The 21,147-nt window shown below is 40.0% G+C and overlaps 1 protein-coding gene across 1 annotated transcript in view; it reads right to left on the bottom strand.

The window, feature by feature from the left end:
• Window positions 1-4,391: 4,391 nt before the first annotated feature.
• The window catches only part of GTPBP10 (GTP binding protein 10), a 37,175-nt gene continuing 20,419 nt past the window's right edge, over window positions 4,392-21,147 (bottom strand). Inside the window, exons 6-10 of the mRNA XM_066353977.1 lie at window positions 19,953-20,005; window positions 15,935-16,042; window positions 14,962-15,039; window positions 12,092-12,215; window positions 4,392-7,904 (exon numbers count right to left, since the gene is read on the bottom strand). Coding sequence (XP_066210074.1) covers window positions 7,642-7,904; window positions 12,092-12,215; window positions 14,962-15,039; window positions 15,935-16,042; window positions 19,953-20,005 — 626 coding nt within the window. The 3' untranslated portion in view covers window positions 4,392-7,641. The remainder of the gene's footprint in view (window positions 7,905-12,091; window positions 12,216-14,961; window positions 15,040-15,934; window positions 16,043-19,952; window positions 20,006-21,147) is intronic.

Here is a 21,147-nt window from a genome sequence, read left to right as displayed (position 1 = left end):
TCCCCGTTTCCAACTTCAGAAAAATACAAAAAAAAAAATGTAGGTAACATTTATTATGTATATAGATAACATTGTCTATTTATTATCTATCAAGCACTTTTTCATGGATTACATAATATAATCACAATAACTCCATATTAGTGAGAAAGAAATTGAGATGCAGAGAGGTTAAATAATTTGCTCATAGTCAAGAAGTAATAGCCTGACCTGTGTTGGCACAGTGCATAAAGAAAGCGTTGACCTGGAACACTGAAATCACCAGTTCAAAACCCTGGGCTTGCCTGGTGCTTGCCTGGTCCAGGCACATACAGGAAGCAACTACTATGAGTTGATGCTTCCCACTTCTCCCTCTTCTCTCTAAAAATTAATAAAGAAAGTAATAAGTGGTAGATGTTAAGCCTAATTTGGAGGGACCCAAAACATGGAAGACATGAACAAGGTCCGTGGATTACACATCAAAGCTTTATTGTCTAGCTTGGCCAAGCGGCGGCTACTCCAACAGAAATCTGAAGGAGAGCGCACCAGCCCTTTGTTCTACTTAGTTTTTATAGTTTTGTAAGTGGGAAGTACAGAAGCAAAAATTGTAATTAGGAGCCCCTTACCACTATTGGTTATAGTCATATGTCCTTTAACATGATAGGACCACGTTCAATTTGCAAGCCATACTTCCTTTTGGAGAAAACAAAATTCACAAGTCAACACAATGGTAGAAAGATGTCTCTTTACATATTAAAAGACATTCCTATATTATCTAGTGTTCATCTGCTATCTCTGTCCAGAGTCACACATGTTAACCACACGCATTTACATAGGAGAGGTAGTTTCCGTGGGGACAAATGCCCACAAATGGCTCATTGCTATGAGAAAAGGTTTATTTTGGCTTTTCTCTCCCTGCACCTGGCTAGCCATTCACTCCTTTCCCCACAGGTGTGGTGGAATGTCTGGGGATCCATGTTTTCCTTCCCTTTTCATTTACAATACAATGCCAAGGGCCATCCTGGTTATGCCAAACACACAGTACAGAGACTATTCTCACAATTTCTCAGCACACCTTAACCCAAATCAACAAAATGTTAGTCAAGCCTCCCAAAATATTAATATTAATTCTGCAGCTTTTGGTACTTTACACCTGCGGGTGAGGTGGCGCAGCGGCTCCTCAGTAGAGGTTCCTGAAAGGCTGCTGTCACCATTTATTTATTTATTTATTTATTTATTTATTTATTTATTTTCATTTCTCTGAAGCTGGAAACAGGGAGAGACAGTCAGACAGACTCCCGCATGCGCCCGACCGGGATCCACCCGGCACGCCCACCATGGGGCGGCGCTCTGCCCACCAGGGGGCTATGCTCTGCCCATCCTGGGCGTCGCCATATTGCGACCAGAGCCACTCCAGCGCCTGGGGCAGAGACCAAGGAGCCATCCCCAGCGCCCGGGCCATCTCCGCTCCAATGGAGCCCTGGCTGCGGGAGGGGAAGAGAGAGACAGAGAGGAAAGCGCGGCGGAGGGGTGGAGAAGCAAATGGGCGCTTCTCCTGTGTGCCCTGGCCGGGAATCGAACCCGGGTCCTCTGCACGCTAGGCCGATGCTCTACCGCTGAGCCAACCGGCCAGGGCTGCTGTCACCATTTAGAACAGTGCAGACTCAGAACAGTCCCTTTATTTTGGATTTCTGCCTCTAGTAACATTACTTACCCTAAATGCTCATTCATACTACTACTGAACTTGGAATGGCCTGTGTCACCGTAAGAAAAGTCCAGACCTATAAGGAAAGTTTGAGTTTATTTGAGCAAAACTGACAACTGCAGGGAAGCAAGAACTCAACAGGCTAAAAAAATGCTCGAGCCCAGGTCGGTTGGCTCAGTGTAGAGCGTTGGCCTGGTGTGCAGGAGTCCTGGGTTCGATTCCCAGCCAGGGAACACAGGAGAAGCGCCCATCTGCTTCTCCACCCCTCCCCCTCTCCTTCCTCTCTCTCTCTCTCTTCCCCTCCGGCAGCCAAGGCTCCATTGGAGCAAAGTTGGCCCGGGCGCTGAGGATGGCTCTGTGGTCTCTGCCTCAGGTGCTAGAATGGCTCTGGATGCAACAGAGCGACGCCCCAGATGGGCAGAGTATCGCCCCCTGGGCGTGCCAGGTGGATCCCGGTCGGGTGCATGTGGGAGTCTGTCTGACTGCCTCCCCGTTTCCGGCTTCAGGAAAATACACACACACAAAAAAAAAAAAAAAAAAAAAAAAAAGATTGAGAAAATGGCTGTTTAACCTCTTATTTTATGCCTTACGATCATAGGGGAAGATGTAAGGGGGCTACATGAAATCTATGGAGATGGATAGGGAGGCCAGAGAAAGTAACACGAGGAAATCCCCGAGACTGGATAGAAAGTAAAAGGAACAGACACGACTTCTTTTACATTGGCGCTTATCGCACATAAAGAGATGATATTTGGGAGAAGATGACAATAAGGGGCTCTGTGGTCTCCTGTTTTGGTGGGAGATTGTGCCCTGAGGTCTGGAAAAAGGGTTTACTCTGTCACTCCAAAAGTAAATTCAAAAAGGAAATAGACAGCTCAGTCAATAATTGACCTTTGTCAGGGGAGATACTGGCCTAAGAGATGACTACCACTGTGACGTGCCTTCAGTGAGGCCGTTTCATCTCAGACCATCCTCTGTGCTTACTTTAGGTCTCTGAGTTTGTAAGGCCTGCCAGGTAGGCCTCCCTGAACTTGTCAGGTTTAGTATGTGGCCCCTTTTTCATCCACAGCCATATTTCACCACAGCATTTCCAAGTCTGTAACTGAAATTCAACAAATACAAATAAAAATCTCCCATAAGCTATTTTTTAGAGGAAGTTGTCAAATAAAAAATAATAAATTATCTATTGATTGGGAAGTTGGGAAGTGTAGTGGAAAGTGCAGAGAGAAAAGGAAATGGTGTGGGTTAAATGTGTCCATCAAAAATTCATGTCAAAATCCTAACTCCCTCGCCTGACCAGGCGGTGGCGCAGTGGACAGAGTGCTGGCCTGGGACATGGAGGACCCAGGTTCGAAACTCTGAGCTCACTGGCTTGATCATGGTATCATGGACATGAGCCCATGGTCACTGGACTGAAGCCGAAGATTGCTGGCTCGATCAAGGGGTCAATGGCTTGGCTGGAGCCCCCCACTCCCAAGTCAAGGCACATATGAGAAGGCTATCAATGAACAGTGCTGCAATGAAGAACTGATGCTTCTCATCTCTCTTTTCCTGTCTGTCTGTCCCTATCTGTCTCTCTCTCACTGAAAAAATAAAAAAGAAATCCTAACTCCCTCAATAACATAGCTTAGGATGTGACATTATTTGAAGATAGCATCTTTTCAGAGGTAATCAAGTTAAAAGGGTGTCATTAGGGTGATACGTATTCCATAATTAGTTTCCTTATATATAAAAAGGGAGAATTTGGAGACAATCATACACAGGGAGAATGCCACCATGAGAAGTTAAAGGCAGAAATTGAGGTGATGCTTCTCAAAGCCCAGGAACTCCAAAGACTGTCGGCAAGCACCAGAAGCTAGGTGAGTGACATGAAACATTCTCTCTGCAGCTCTCAGGATTAAACACTGTTGCCCAGGAGCTGGGCCACCCTCTCCGTACTTCTGCTCTTCCTACCAGTCTGTGTGGCTTCTCCAGTGATCCTTGGTTAAAGAGTCCTCTTAGTTTAGTTCAAAGTTGGTTCTTCCAGATAATTGTTCTTAAAATTAAGTTGTAATCCACTTTGGTTCTGGGAGGTGGAAGTTGATACATCCGCCTACTCCATCGCCATCTTGTCATCCGTCCCCACAATGGCCTTCTTAAAGCCTTTCACCGGCGGTGGGTTTAACAGCAGGTGCACTGAGCGCGCACCCTGGGCCTCAAATTCTGAAGGGCCCCGCAAAAGCCCAAATTTACACTTTTTTTCTGATGACACCGTTTGGTTTCATACGTGCAATTTTAACATTAATAGTACATAATATTTTTAATTTATTAAAAAAATATGGTTAATGTGTATTTTTATTTTCCCTCTCTCTTTTCTTTAAGGGGCCCAATATTTTCTTCTGGGCCTCAACCAACCTTAATCTGCCTCTGCCTTACACATAGAAATAATACCAATAATAATGCTTAGTAACAAATAAAAAAATGAAGGCACTAGTCAGAAGATATTGTCAATTTCAAAATATACTGAAATATGTGCCACGAACAAAAATGATTCTGTCCTTCACTTTCTGCTTCCAATGTACTCAGATTTTACAGAATAAATTTAAAAAACCCTTGCCATATACTGCTCTAAAATTAGTTATAATATAAACGGAATATCCTGTTCATCAAATTCCAAGTATTTCAAAGGACATGACTCAGATAATAGCAGCACTTCATATAGCTTGGTATCTGGGCATCCCAAAGGACTTTAATTTCTATTATGAACACATTCATAATATATACAAAGGTCATTACTTCCTCTGAAGTCTTTCAAGTACCCAACAACTATTGAGCAACTGTCATTTAATGAGAAACAAAACAAAAATTAGAACTGTCTATAATTAAAGATAGGTTATGATCAGAAATGGTAGATGAAATTGTCCCCGGCTTTTGCATCCATATAATAGTCAACTGAAGCAATAACCCCACCTGTTTTTTTCTGAATCATCCACAGGGAAATACTAAAACTTTCCAACATACACTCTCTTTCTCCCCTTTTCTCATTTCTTTACCGATTTGATTTTGCCTTTCCTTCAGCTGACATGTAACACCCACTCAAAGCTAAAAAGATTCCTCTGATACTTTTCATCTACTCACTAAGCTCCAATCACAAAATAGGAAACAAAATGCTTCTGTGAAATACATCTTTAACGAAAGAAGACGAGATGTTTATTTTTCTTATTGTTTAACTTTGAATTAAAAACTATAGTATGTTGCCTGTCAACACTTGTCAACTTTGAGTATCTAAATGGCTTAATTCTCAAGGTATAAATTTTTGTAAGGAAAAGGCATTTTTTTATTATAAAATATTTTACACTTTCAAAAAGGTTTTAAAAACCCCCAAAATACTCCTATACCCTACACCCTATTTCAAATTAATCAATGAGCAGGAAGCAATTCAGTGTAGTATTTGAAAGAGGTAACATATGGGAAACATTCACCAGTGCCCAGCCTGAAAACATTACCATGTTAAATTTTATGATTATCAGCACAAACCATGTACTCAAATAAATTTTTTGGTTTTGTTTCATGTCTATTCCATAAGGAGAGACAGATTTAAACCAAATTTAGGATAGTCTTAATGATTTAAAAATATCCACTACATTCAATTCACAATTTCGTCTTCAAACAAAATGTTGCCATATATTTGGAATAAGGTGTCATTTGTAAAAAGTTTGCAATCTATATTATTGCTAATTTTCATTTCATTTTTAAGCTACATTTTGTAATTCCATTTATGCTCTTGCTTTGAAACATTATTTTAAATGTATGTTAATTAAAAATTTCAAGACAGAACTCATCTTTGCTTTCTTGTTTTTAACCTGAACTTCGCAAACCCTGTGTGAAACAGCTTAGAAAATACTCCATGTGGCCTGACCAGGTGGTGGCGCAGTGGATAGAGCGACAAACTGGGATGGGGAGGACCCAGGTTCAAAACCCCAAGGTTGTTGGCTTGAGCGTGGGCTTACCAGCTTGAGCAAGGGTTCAATGGCTTGAGCGTGGGATTATAGACATGACCGCATGGTTGCTGGCTTGAGCCCAAAAATTGCTGGCTTGAAGCCCAAGGTCGCTGGCTTGAGCAAGGGGTCACTCTGCTGTAGCTCCTCAGTCAAGACACATATGAGAAAGCAATTACTGAACGACGGAGCTGCAATGAAGAACTGATGCTTCGCATCTCTCTCCCTCTGTCTGTCCCTCTCTCTGACTCTCTCTGTCAAAAAAGAAAATAAAAAGGAAAATGCTCTATATATTTGTTCATTTTTGGCAAGAAAAAAATGTAAAATTTTCATTAACTTTCTGATAAAGCAAGTAAGATATAATTCCTCTTCATCCTTAATACACATCAACTATCCATTGCCACAGCAGAGAATAAGATTATGGTGTCAGAGCATCTGAAACTCACCTGGTGTAACTGTCCTCACATTGCTACTTATTTATATTTAGGAAATAATGGAAGTAAAATCGAGGAGAAAAAAATGACAATGAAGTCATAAGTGTTTCATACCCAATATGAAACAAAGTCATTAGGATCAGTACAAATGTACAAATTCCAAATCCTTCCTCACTCATTCCTTTGTTATGGAGTGGAATCACACTGTTCTTATCCCCTGCAGTTTCTGCTGCCGAATGTGAGATGCATGTGGGCAGCAGGTCGTATCTGTTCTCTTCAACACTGTACATGGGACGCCCTGCACAGCGCCTGCTACAGGGGAGACAATAAATAGACTTGCGCAATGAAGAAACAATACAAGAAAAGCCAGTGACCTAAGGATGGGTGTCAGAGGTGGTACAGAAAACAGAACTAATGAAAGCGAAATACTGCTTGTAAAAAGTCCCTCCCATCATCTCATCAGAACTTGGAAGTACAAAAATCCTTAGATCATTTTTATTTAATACTTATAGCCTTAGTAAAGGCTTCATTAAGCCTTAAATTGTAAAACAATTCCTAATATTTTAAAAGTGGCACTGAAGAGTAATTATTAAAAGTTCATTAACTCACTACCATTTTGTAAAAAAATAAACTTGTAAAAAGTTTATATAATATAAACTCTTTTGGATAAAAAGATCTAGAAATAGAAATATTCCGCAAGACCATAGGAAACTAACAGTGGTCCTGTCTGGGACAGGCCTGGAGGACCTAATGCAGAAAGATGGGAACTTTTTTTACTTTATAGTTTTACTGTTTAAATTTAATATTTTACAATGAATATGTATATTTTATAATAAAACTCATTAAGAGAAAATGTCTAATTCGTAAATATGTTTGAAACTCAGGTAGAAATTACAATCTCAAGAATATACTGATGACTGGTATGTTTTAAAATTTGCACTTCCTACCCTCTCTTTACTAAAATATGAAAACAGACATCGAAACGGACCAGGACATGAGAAAATGTGCCACACACAACTCTGTCCAAAGCAGGAAAAATACACTTACACTTAAGAAAGTTTTCCAGAAGATGGAATCAAATGCATCTATTTGCTGACTTCTGTAAAATATTATAAGTGATCTTTGTCATCACTAAACACACATTCAAATTTAGGGGTCTTAGATTTTCTAAAATTGAGAAGTGTTATATAATAGCTAAACCAGGTACACAATAGACTCAAAAACAAAAACCAAACCTAGTTACCTAGTTGCTCATTCTCATAATATTGTAGAAAACCTTTTATATTAAAAAAAAAAAAAAAAAGACCTCTCCAGAGACTTCGTAAGTACAGGAATATCAGAGGTTTCACTATAGGTGGGTTGGCCATAAAATGATAAACTGTTATTTTAGCTCAAGTACTGTTGATACACTTAACTATAAAACAACTCAAACAGATATGGTTCTCAAATGATGGCATATATATCAGAAGGTTAGGACTACATTCTAAAATGTACATGTCTGTGGAAAAGCTTTCAAATGAACACAATTCCAATTTCATTTTTAATAGATTTAAATTATATCCATTCTGGAACTAGTAACAGCATTATTTGATAGTGGCTCACTGTAAGTTATTGTATTAGAAATCTGTAATTTAAGCAACTGTTTTTTATGATATGCATCATTTTCCTGGTCAGCATAGTCATCCAGAGATTTTCTTATACAGTTCTTTAATTCATCAATTCCTTCTCCAGTAACTGCAGAGATGGGGATGATATGTTGAAACTCCATAGTTCTCTCTGGAATCATGCTTTTTTCAAATAAATGCAGGAAATCTGAAACAAAAAGCACAAAACTATGCTGATTTTCAATGTCTTTGAAAGTAAGTCAAAACTATGTTGAAGTGAACCAAGGAACTAAAAATTTAGCATTTTTAATTCATTTTTATCCTTCTCTAATAAGCTCTCAGAATGCTTGGTTTTTACTGGTGATAATGGTAAGGTTCTTAGCACATGATAGATGCTTAGTAAATATGTGTTGGATAAAGATATTTTAAACCAAATTAAGCATAAATAAAAGAATGACAGAAAATGATTTACTTACAGAAGCAAGTTGCTTTTGAGGGTTGGGGATGTTTCAACAAAGTGAGGCAACATAGATTTCTCCAAAAGAATCTTTCTATAAAAATAACATCATTTGTGCCCTGGCCAGAGAGTTCAGCTGGTTACCCAATACTCCAAGATTGTGGGTTCAATCCCTGGTTAGGACACATATAGGAGCAGACTGATGTTTCTGTCTTTCTCTCATCCTCTCTAAAATCAGTAAATTAAAAAAAATAATAATTTGTGATGTAGGAGACTCTAGCTTGTCTAGAGTCTTTTTTTTTTTTTTTTTTTTTTACAGAGGCAGAATAGACAGGGACAGACAGACAGGAACGGAGAGAGATGAGAAGCATCAATCATTAGTTTTTTGTTGCATGTTGCGACTTCTTAGTTGTTCATTGATTGCTTTCTCATATGTGCCTTGACTGTGGGCCTTCAGCAGATCAAGTAACCCCTTCCTGGAGCCAGCAACCTTGGGTCCAAGCTGGTGAGCTTTTTTTTTTTGCTCAAGCCAGATGAGCCCGCGCTCAAGCTGGCGACCTCGGGGTCTCGAACCTGGGTCCTTCCGCATCCCAGTCCGACGCTCTATCCACTGCGCCACCACCTGGTCAGGCTTGTCTAGAGTCTTTTTTTAAAAAAGAGAGGGAGGGCACGCATCAACTTGTTGTTCTACTAAATTGTTTCATTTTTTGTTGTGCTCTCATTGGTTGCTTTTCATATATACCCCGTCTGGGGATCGAACGTGCAACCTGGGCTTGCCAGGATGACATTCTATCCACTAAGCCACCCTGCCAGCGTCTATACAGGTGGCTTTTAACTGCCCTAAAGTACTGGCTCATCATCCCTGGTATAAGAAGCCAAACTAAAAATGAAAAAGGGTGGGAGTAGTTCAAGGGAAGATCACTTCAGATGAGCCTACTCCATCCCCTCACAGGGGGAGGGCTGTTACATCACTGTTCCTCTCCCACCATCGGGCGGTGGAGGAGGGATGCAGACTGATGAGACGGGTTAATACTGACATGACCCGGGAAGGCTGCACTGTTCCTCTCCCACCATCGGGCGGTGGAGGAGGGATGCAGACTGATGAGACGGGTTAATACTGACATGAACCGGGAAGGCTGCACTGTTCCTCTCCCACCATCGGGCGGTGGAGGAGGGACGCAGACTGATGAGACGGGTTAATACTGACATGACCCGGGAAGGCTGGACTGTTCCTCTCCCACCATCGGGCGGTGGAGGAGGGATGCAGACTGATGAGACGGGTTAATACTGACATGACCCGGGAAGGCTGGACTGACAGACAATGGACAAGCCCACACGGAGCTTGGTTTCTAAGATTCAGTGCCCCCAAGAAGTCCAGAGAGCTTAATTCAGGAATTATCCATGAGGGGACTATATTTTGTCTTATGATGGTCCAAAGTGCCCACGAACTCTTAAGGTAACCTCTCCTCTGGTACCGCCTCTGAAAATGCCCTTTCCTGCAAGACCAACTAGCAAACAGATCAAATGACCCCATAAAGCAAATGACATTAAAGAATAAAGACTATTCACTAATTCCAGCAGGTATTTATATCCCAAAAGCAACTTATTAACTCAAGGAAAGCTCCAACATGTAAATTACACTGGAGAAATATTATTGAAGGGAGAAAGAAATTTCTGGTACTGTCTGCTAGTCCTAATAATTTATTTCCCCCAATTGTTATCCTCAGAATAAAACAGAGAAATTAGTACTATTTAAAAACATGTTAGCCTGACCAGATGATGGCACAGTGGACAGAGCATCGGACTGGGATGCAGGGGACCCAGGTTCAAAACCCCAAGATCGTCAGCTGGAGCGCAGGCTCATCTGGTTTGAGCAAGGGGTCACTCGCTCTGCTGTAGCCCCCCAGTCAAGGCACATGTGAGAAAGTAATCAATGAAAAACTAAGGTGCCGCAACAAAGAACTGATGCTTCTCATCTCTCCCTTCCTGTCTGTCTGTCTGTCCCTATCTGTCCCTCCCTCTGACTCTCTGTCTGTCACAAAATAAATAAATAAATAAAAACCTGCTTCTCACCTGCCACCCATCGTACTTGCCTCATCTGTGAAAAGGTCCTCCTCTAGACTCAGGAAAATGCAAGCATCACCACTACAGTACAGAGAGTTCTGCAAAGTTCTCTACTCAAGGCAGTGGAGAGTCTCTTTAAGTTCCTTTATACAAAGTGGTCCATTTAGGAACAAATTTCAAACAAATAAATCCTTTTGAAGTAACAGCATCTATTTTTCTGTTACACATACATAGGTACGTGTACTCAAGTTCCTTTTAGATTAGTTCTCTTCCAAGATCCACAGAGCTGACATTACAAAGACACAGGCCTCTTTAGAACTGTCAGCTGTTTTTAAATTGATGGTGTACAAGGAGAATGAAGTTCTACAATCTGTGAAATATGTTAAAAGTAAAAAGACTTTATAGGTAGATGCCTTTCCTCTTCTGATGCAAGTCCCATTAATTTGTTAAGGGTCCATTTTCTTTCTTCTTTTTTTGACAGAGACAGAGAGAGGGACAGAAAGGAAAAGAGAAAGATGAGAAGCATCAACTCTTTGTTGCAGCTCCTTAGTTGTTCACTGATTGCTTTCTCATATGGGCCTTGACTGGGGCTACAGAAGAGCAAGTGACCCCTTGCTCAAGCCAGCGACCTTGGGCTCAGGCTAGCGATCATGGGGTCATATCTATGATCCCACACTCAAGCCAGCGACCCTGCACTCAAGCTGGTGAGCCCAAAGTCAAATCTGTGACCTTGAGGTTTTGAACCTGGGACCTCCACATCCCAGTCCAACGCACTATCCACTGCGCCACTGCCTAGTCAGGCATTAAGGGCCCATTTTCAATTTCACTTCTTCATAACGCCTGACCTTTTCAGCTCAAATTATCTTTTTTTTTTTTTTTTTCCTGAAGCTGGAAACGGGGAGAGACTGTCAGACAGACTCCTGCATGCGCCCGACCGGGATCCACCCGGCACGCCCACCAGGGGTGACGCTCTGCCCACCAGGGGGCGATGTTCTGCCCCTCCGGGGCGTCGCTCTGCCGTGACCAGAGCCACTCTAGCGCCTGGGGCAGAGGCCAAAAAGCCATCCCCAGTGCCCGGGCCATCTTTGCTCCAATGGAGCCTTGGCTGCGGGAGGGGAAGAGAGAGACAGAGAGGAAGGAGGAGGGGGTGGAGAAGCAAATGGGCGCTTCTCCTATGTGCCCTGGCCGGGAATTGAACCCGGGTTCCTCGCACGCCAGGCCGACGCTCTACCGCTGAGCCAACCGGCCAGGGCCTCAAATTATCTTTTTCTTCTTTGTCTCCTCTCACTTACCACCTATATCACACATTCTGAAACCTGGTATATATTACATTATATTGTTTAAAATGTTTCATATGGTATAGGTTCTTTCTTTAAAAACATGTTTTGTTTTGTTTTTTATTCAGTGAGAGGAGGGGAGGCAGAGACAGACTCCTGCATGCACCCCAACAGGGATCCACCTGGCAAGCCCACTAGGGGACGATGCCCTGCCCATCTGGGGCGTGGCTCTGTTGCTCAGTAACCAAGCTCTTCTTAGCCACTGAGGCAGAGCCATGGAGTCATCCTCAGCACCTAGGGTCAACTCGTTCCAACTGAGCCATGGCTGCAGGAGGGGGAGAGAGAGAGAGAGCGAGAGAGAGAGGGAGGGGAGGAGAAGCAGATGGGCGCTTCTCCTGTGTGCCCTGACCGGGAATTGAACTCAGGACATCTACACGTCAGACCGACGCTCTACCACTAAGCCAACCAGCCAGGGCCAAAAACACATTTTTTAAGAGTAGTAACTGTTAGTTTTCTTTTCCAGTGACTGTATCACTCAGTGTACTCTGCACAGATGAGAGCCACTGAGTTGGCTTTGAGTGAATGAATGGCCTTTACCCTTCGGGTTCTCGAGCTGGTTCATCAGTACATGGAATTTATTCTGGGCATCAGGCAAGTCCATTTTATTTACTGCCAGGAGCGCAGGTTTTGTCTGAAGCTCCTCTTTGTACAACTCCAACTCCTTTAAATCAAAACAGAAAAACAAAATAATTTTATTAAAATATCTATGTAGATTACCTATTTGGTAATATCTTTCTTTAATTGAAGGCCTGGATAACCTATAGCCCAGTCACATCTCTGAAATGGAATAAATCTCAACAACCACAAAATTAATTAACAAAGAAAACTCAGAAAATGCTTAATAGTTAGTCATGTGTTAATATATTTTAGCTCACATAACATCCTAAAGACAGCTGTGATCTGTGCCGTGAGCCAAATACAAATATCTGGACTTCTATTAAGCACAAAGATAAAATTCAAAAGTGAACAGAAGCAAATCTTCATGACTGTGGATTAGGCAATAATTTTTTAGCTATGACACCCAGAAGCATAAGCAACAGAAAAAATAGACAAATTGAAACTTCAATAAAATTTAAAATTCCATGCTTCAAAATATAAAGAAAGTGAAAAGACAGCTGCAGAAAAGGAGAAAATACTTGCAAATCATGCATGTAATGAGAGACTTGTATTCAATATATAGCAACTTCTTACAACTCAGTAATAAAAAGGCAAATATCCCAATTTAAAAAACGGGCAAAGAATCTGAATAGGTATTTCTCCAAAGACAACATATAGCTAATATAAATGTGAAAAGACAATCAACATCATCAATCACTAGAGAACTACAAATCAAAACCATAATGAAATGCCACTTCATTCCTACTAGCGAGGCTAAAATAAAAGACAGACAATAACAAGTGTTGCCATTAATGTGGAAAAATTGGAACCCTCATACATACATTGTGAATAAAATTATAAAATGGTGCAGCCACTTTGGAAAACAGTTCAGCAGTTCCTCTGGTTAAGTTAGTATATTATCTAGTAATTCCACTCTGAGGTATATACTTAAGAAAAATGCAAACAGCTTGACTAGACAGTGGCGCAGTGGATAGAGCATTGGACTAGGATGCGGAGGACCAAGGTTTGAAACCCTGAGGTCACAGGCTGGAGCGTGGGCTCATCCAGCTTGAGCATGGGCTCACCAGCTTGAGCGTGGGGTTGCTGGCTTGAGCGTGGGATCATAGACATGATGCCATGGTCGCTGGCTTGAGCCCAAAGGTCACTGGCTTGAAGCCCAAGGCCGTTGGCTTGAGCAAGGGGTCACTCGCGCTGCTGCAGCCCCCCCCCCCCCCAATGAAGGCACATATGAGAGAGCAATCAATGAACAACTAAGACGACCAAGGAGCCACAATGAAGAATTGATGCTTCTCATCTCCTTCCTGTCTGTCACTATCTGTCCCTCTTTCTGTCTCAGTCATAAAAAACAGAAAAAGAAAAATGAAAACATTTCCATACAAAAACCTGAACACAAATGTTCACAGCAGTATTATTCACAATAGACAAAATGTGGCAAAGGAAACAAGATATAACAAGTTTTGAAGGTAAGAAACATCATGAAGTGTTAGAGAGAAATCACAGGGCTAGATACAGAATGTAAGAGGGGCAGGAGGGAAAAAGAGACAGACTGCTAGGTAGGAGCCCAACCTTACCAGACCTCATAAACCATGTTTAGATTAGACGTTAACCTAACAGCAATGGGGCATCACAAAGTGTTCTATGTAGGGAACAAACTTCAGCTTGGTTTTTACAAAGCTCACTCTAGCTACCACATATAAATAGACTGCAGAGAAACAAGACTGCAGGTAAGACCAAGAAGGAGGGACTTACAGCATTCTAATTAGAGGGGTTGATGGTTGTAACAGTATGGAGGAAGACAAGGAAATGGATTTCAGTGAGATTTAGGATCTAAGACTGACATGACTTGATACAAGTGGTGAGAAAGATATAATTAAGACCACCACCCAGGTTTCCAGCTTTCATATTTAGTCAAGTTTTGAAAGAGGATGGAGAATTAGAAGAAAAAATAAGTTCAGTTTTATACAAATTACATTTGAGAAGTAATGGGCTATCCAATCAAAGACGCCCAAGAGGCAGCTGGACTAAAGCCTCTCCAAAAGCCCTTGGTCTCAGATACAGATTCGGCAGTCATCAGTCTATTTAACAAAACTGAGTGCTAATTAAAGAATAAACAGGAAAGAGCATAAAAAGTAGACTGAGAAATAATTTAAGAAGTAGGAATAAAAGTTCACAAGCAAGATAAAGTTTGAGAAGTATGTAACAAGGAGGGTTTTATTGCTTGCAATAGTTTGAGAAGCAGGTTAATACTGAGGAACTGGAAACAGCAAGTTTATAAAATTCTTTAGCATCAAAGCTTTAAAACGTAGAGGTGGAGCCTGACCAGGTGGTGGCACAGTGGATAGAGCGTTGGACTGGGATGCGGAGGACCCTGGTTCGAGACCCCAAGGACGCCAGCTTGAGCGCGGGCTCATCTGGTTTGAGCAAAGCTCACCAGCTTGGACCCAAGGTCGCTGGCTCCAGCAAGGGGTTACTCAGTCTGCTGAAGGCCCGCGGTCAAGGCACGGTATGAGAAAGCAATCAATGAACAACTAAGATGTCACAACAAAAAACTGATGATTGATGCTTCTCATCTCTTTCCATTCCTGTCTGTCTGTCCCTATCTATCCCTCTCTCTGACTTTCTCTCTCTGTCTCTATAAAAAAAATAAATAAATAAAATAAAATTTTAAAAAGTAGAGATGGAATACATTATATATTTATTGTAATTATTTTTTGTTATTTCATACAGTCTTATGTGCCTATTCATTAGATCAGATGCAAAAAGCAGTAAAAGAGAAACAGAGAACGTACTTTTGTTAGCAGTATTATGGTTTCAAAGGCAGATCTGTATTGAGTTTTATAAGAAAGCTGAAATCCAGAAATATCGACCTAAAAAAAAGAGGAAAAGAAACAGCTTTTATTATAAGATTAGCTATACATTTGGTTTGAAATGTTTTATTCTCTCAAGCTAAAAATAATATCTCAATCTATAGTCTATTGGTAATTTAGAAATTCAAAATAAAGAAATCAAAGTGTCAAGGTAACTGTAATTACTCTGATAAAATCACCACCATTATAAAATGAAAAACTAGTACAGATAAGACAGTTTATACTAATATGGGCACGCTCATAAACAGATGACTCTTGAACAACAGGGGTGTTAGGAGCTCCAATATCTACCCCAACCCGCACAGTTGAAATCTGTATATAATTTTTGCCTCCCCCATAACTTAACTACAGCCCCTTGGTATATGTGGGGTATTAGTTCAAGGACCCCTGCAAGAATACCAAAATCTGTGGATGCTCAATCCATATATAAAGTGGTGTAGTGTAGCTGCATACAGTCAGCTTTCTACACTGGCAGACTCCAACACTACTGATCGAAAACAGTACAGGCATTTATGGAAAAAAATCCACCTATAAGTGGAACCACACAGTTCAAAATCATGTTGTTTAAGATCAGCAATATAACTCTAGCACCACTAATAAAGTAGGAAAAAAACAGTATATGATATAGTACTATGTTGAAAATCATAAGGAATTAAAACTTCATTAAGTGTGGCCAAACTTAGGCCTGATATAGTATAGTGCCAATTCCATCCCAATATTATAAACAAAGATTATCTACCTAATCTTTGTTTTTGACCCCAATTTAAACAGACTTAGTAAAATCACATATGCCACCACTTTATCTTCAAATTTAATAATAAAAACTTCTAGAAAAACTGAATTCATTGATTTTTCCCATTCTCTTCAACAGTGCATTGATATACATGTGACTTACAACAAAAAGTAGCTGTTTAGTTCTTTCTATGTGCTTGAGGAACCTGTGGCCCATTCCTTTGTTCATATGTGCTCCTTCTATTAAACCAGGAAGGTCAGCTACTGAGATCTAATAAGTTAGAAGGTTTGATAAAAAAAAAGAGAAATACATGAAAATCATGAGTACAACTGCATCCAAAATTTTTCACAGTTTTTCAAACATAAACAGTTTCTGATTTTTGATTACCACTGCATCTTTACAAAGCCAAGATATAGTCACAATAAAAGAAATGTATTAAGAACCAAATTCGCTGTTATCAGAAATTATAGTCCCACTTTTAATTATCACTCTAACAATCTAGAACAGGGGTCCCCAAACTTTTTACACAGGGGGCCAGTTCACTGTCCCTCAGACCATTGGAGGGCTGGACTATAAAAAAAACTATGAACAAATCCCTACGCACACTGCACATATCTTATTTTAAAGTAAAAAAACAAAACGGGAACAAATATAACATTTAAAATAAAGAACAAGTAAATTTAAATCAACAAACTGACCAGTATTTCAATGGGAACTATGCTCCTCTCACTGACCACCAATGAAAGAGGTGCCCTTTCCGGAAGTGCGGTGGGGGTCGGATAAATGGCCTCAGGGGGGCCGCATGTGGCCCGCGGGCCGTAGTTTGGGGACCCCTGATCTAGAACTTTAGGAATTAGTTTAACCATTACGAATCACAGAATTCTCTTGAGTGCCATAAATTACATTGTTTAATATGACCTATCCATAGAATTTCAACTTCTGAATTCTTAAGTGTCCAAGGATATTAAGCTGACATTTACTTAGTACAACTCGGTAGTTTTAAATTCTACATGTAGTTAAATGTTCCTTTTCTGTTCATATTCTATGAGGACTAGTGACTATTTTTAAAATGTACAGAATATAAAGTTCCTGTATTCCTTTGAAGATGATAAGGGTTATTATCCATTATTCTACACTCATGGTTTTCAAACCTCACTGTGCATCCTAATTAGTTTTATAAATTGCAGATGCCCAGGCCTTACCCCTAAGGAATTTGCTTTCAAATCTCTGGGGCACAGGGTTCATTTATCATTGTTATTTTTTAATGTTTATTTTATTGATTTCAGAGAGAGAGGAAGGGAGAGAGGGAGAGAGAGACAGGAACATCGATCTGTTCCTGTATGTGCCCAGACCAGCAATTGAACTGGCAACTTATGTACCTCATAAGTTGAGGTAAAACATATAAAACATAATAGATACATTCTATGCTCTAACCAACTAAATTATCTGGCCAGGGCATCATTGTTCTTCTTAAGCCCCCAAATAATTCTGATGTGCAATAGAGATAAAGAAGCAGTGCTCTATACTTATTATTCGTGTGAATAAACATTTCAGTGTTTTAAAGGAAATATGGCTATGTGACAAAGCAGTGTATACTACAGAGTTCTCTTGTCCTGAAATTTTGTTTGAAGGTTCTTTACTAATTTCCCTTAAAAATTACAAACAAGATTCTCTTTTTCTCTAAATATTTCTGCTATATTAATAGTACTCTGTATTTATCATTTTAGTCAGCAATTAGAAATATAAGAAAGCAAAAACAAAAAAATCAAATCAGAAGAGAAAAAAAAAAAAACAATCCAAAAAACAGTGAGGATAGTCTAAAGGAGCTCTGGACAACTTCAAGTGTGTCAGCATTCACATCATGGAGGTGCCAGAAGGAGAAAAAAGAGAGCAAGAGGCTGAAAACCTATTTGAAAAAATAATGACAGAAAACTTCCCTAACTTGGTGAAGGAAATAGGTGTACAAGTCCAGGCAGCACAGAGTCCCAAACAAGATGAACCCAAGGAGGCCCACACCAAGATACATCATAATAAAAAGGAAAAGGTAAAAGACAAAGAGAGAGTCTTAAAAGCAGCAAGAGAAAAGCAGTTAGTTACCGACAAGGAAGCCCCCATAAGACTGTCAGCTGGTTTCTCAACAGAAACTTTGAGGCCTGAAGGGACTGGCAAGAAATATTCAAAGTCATGAAAAGTAAGGACCTACATCCAAGGTTACTCTACCCAGCAGAGCTATTATTTAGAATTGAAGGACAGATAAAGAGCTTCCCAGACAAGAAAAAGCTAAAGGAATTCAACACCACCAAACCAGTATTACACAAAATGTTAAAGGGTCTTCTTTAAGAAGAAGAAGAAGAAAAAAAGGGATGAAAAACATGAACAATAAAATAGCAATAGATACATATCTATCAACAATTGAATCTAAAAAACAAAATAAACAAATACGTAGAACAGAAAAGTACTCACAGGTATAGAGAACTATCTGACAGTTGCTCAAGGGGAAGGGGTTTAGAGGATGGATGAAAAAGGTCAAGAGGCTTACCTTAAAATAAATAAATACATACATAAAAATTAAAAATAATAAAAAATTTAAAAAAATTTTAATTAAAAAAAGAAAAAGGTGACAGAATTAAGAAGTACCAATTGGTTGTCACAGAATAGTCATGGGATGGAAAGTACAGGGAACATAGTGAATAATATTCTAGTAACTATGTGTGGTGTCAGATGGCTGTGAGATTTACCAGGATGATCACTTATTAAGTTATGGTGTGTCTAAACACTGGGGTACACCTGAAACAAGTATAGAAATGTAGGTCAACTGTAATTTAAAAAGTAATGATTTAAAAATGGAAAAAATCAAATACAAAAGCAATTATGGACTTGCAATGAGAACAGAGATTAAGGAAATAAAGAAGAATCAAAGTTGTAATGACAAACTGAACTTACACTTTCAAAGAACAAGTTACATTCTCACATATGAGTGAAATCATATGTGGGATATAAAACTGAAAGCAACAAACGAACAAATAAGTAAAAGAAACAGAAACTCACAGACACAGACAACAGTACGGTGGTTACCAGAGGAAGGAGGGTGGGGGTAGTAGAGGCTAAAGGAGGTCAAATACTGTACTTCCCCATGTACAAGATGCACTTTTTTGGGAAAAATTGGGGATCTAAATACTGGCTGCGTCTTAGTGGCTGTAGATTTTTTTACCTGCAATTTCTCACTTTTGTGCACTTGTTCTTGGGCTCAATGTTGAAGACAGTGATTCGTCATCAGACACAGACGAAGACAAGCTAATGGATAGGAGTTTTGACAGTGATGAGGAGTTGTATAAATTTTATGATGAAGCCCTGGCTGGCTGGTTCAGCAGTAGAACATTGGCCCAGTGTGTGGAAGTCCTGGGTTCAATTCCCAGCCAGGGCACACAGGAGAAGTGCCCATCTGCTTCTCCACCCCTCCCCCTCTCCTTTCTCTCTCTCTCTGTCTCTCTCTTCCCCTCCTGCAGCCAAGGCTCCATTGGAGCAAAGTTGGCCTGGGCACTGAGGATGGCTCCATGGCCTCTGCCTCAGGTGCCAGAATGGCTCCAGTTGCAATGGAACAAGGTCTCAGATGGGCAGAGCATCGCCCCCTGGTGGGCTTGCTGGGTGGATCCCCTGGTCAGGCACCCGCAGGAGTCTGTCTTTCTGCTTCCCTGCTTCTCATTTCAGAAAAAAAAAAATTTACGATGGACAAAACTTGAGTTCAATAACTTTATGTAATATATATTTTTTTAATTTCAGGCCCTGAAATTAAGGTGCATCTTACACATGGGAGCATCTTATACATGGGGGAATACGGGTATATGGTGACAGAAAATTTAACTCTGGGTGATGGGAATACAATGTAATAAACAGGTGATATATCATAGAATTATACACGTGAAACATATATATCTTATTTACCAATGTCATGCCAATAACTTTAAAATATTTAAAAAGAAATACCTATTCAAAAAGTTACATTCTTATACAATATTTTACTATGATAGAGTTCATTATTGATTTGATCACAATTTCACTTATTACAAAAAAATTTTGTAACTCCCTCCACTAACACCAGATTCAGTCTAAATATAAAGTCTAAGTACCAAAAGCAAATACTTTCACTTCTAACCAAGTGTCTTACTTTAAAAATACCAACCTGTTTGAAATCTTTATACATAATCTTTCCAAGTTCAGGCTTTATTGTTGTAACTAAACAAAAAAAGTAACAATAAATTAAGGCTAGAATAAAGGCTGGTACTCTCAACTGTCTTAGCTTTATGTATAAAATAAACAATATTTCTTTTCTGTGAACAATTAAATTCCAATTAATCTAATTAGTGGGCCTTAAAGTTCCTCTGTCACTCTAAAGGTGTGGTGTGTGGTGTGGTGTGTGACAGACCAGGTCTGTCACTAGGGTTGGTCTGGTCTCGTTCAGTTATCCGCAAGCCTCGCCAATCCTGCGCGAGGCTCCTTCCTCTGACTGTGTGCTTTCCTTCCTCTCTCCTTCTCAGAGTACCTTGCACTAAATAGTAAATACTGGCCATGCAATTTATATCAGTTATTCCAAAATAAGCTCCTTTAGTAGAGTCTAATTTTAGAATGACTTAATTTTATTTTCCAGGCTAATGTCCTTCTGCACTTTTTTGTTTAATGATGGCAGATATCCTATCACATTCACTCACTACTCTTTGTTTAAGCTACCATTACCATCTTGCCACTGCAACAGCCTACTAATTGTTCTTCCCAGACCCACTTATGTCCCAGACCAATCCATTTTCTGATTTTATGCAGAAATATTTTTAAAGCAAATATAATAATTTTATCCCTTTCTTAAAGGCCATCAACTGCTCTTAAGCTAGAAGGATCAAATAGAGCCCACACGGTCGATATGATGCAGTCTTTACCGCTCTCTCCAGCCTTCCCTTGGTTCCCTCTTCCCTGACCACCTTCTTCAGACACAAAGTCCACTCCCTGCCACCAAGAGCCTTTCTGTACCTGTCACTTCCTCGGACTGAAAGAGCCTTCACCTCTACTAGTCATTCTCTGAACCTCAGCTCCAACATCACACTTCCACAAAAAAGTCTAAAGTAGTCATTTACACTCTTTCATAGAACTGTATTATATTCCCTTATATTCATTAGTGAGCTATGTGCCTTCCGCCAATTAGTCTATAAGCTCAATAAAAGACAAAATAGTATGTTTTTGCTTACTAGCCTTCGTAATTCTAGAATCTACTGCAGATCCCAGAAAAATATATTTCCTATGAGTGAAGCAATGAGTCAAAGAATTCATCTCTGCCTTTCTAGTATTTACCACAGTTCTTGATAAAGAATAGGTGCTCATAAAATAAT

Source organism: Saccopteryx leptura, chromosome 12 (assembly GCF_036850995.1).
Source record: "Saccopteryx leptura isolate mSacLep1 chromosome 12, mSacLep1_pri_phased_curated, whole genome shotgun sequence".
Taxonomy (NCBI): Eukaryota; Metazoa; Chordata; class Mammalia; order Chiroptera; family Emballonuridae; genus Saccopteryx; species Saccopteryx leptura.
Note: the sequence above shows the minus strand (reverse complement) of the source record. Positions and strands in the feature narration are given on the sequence as shown.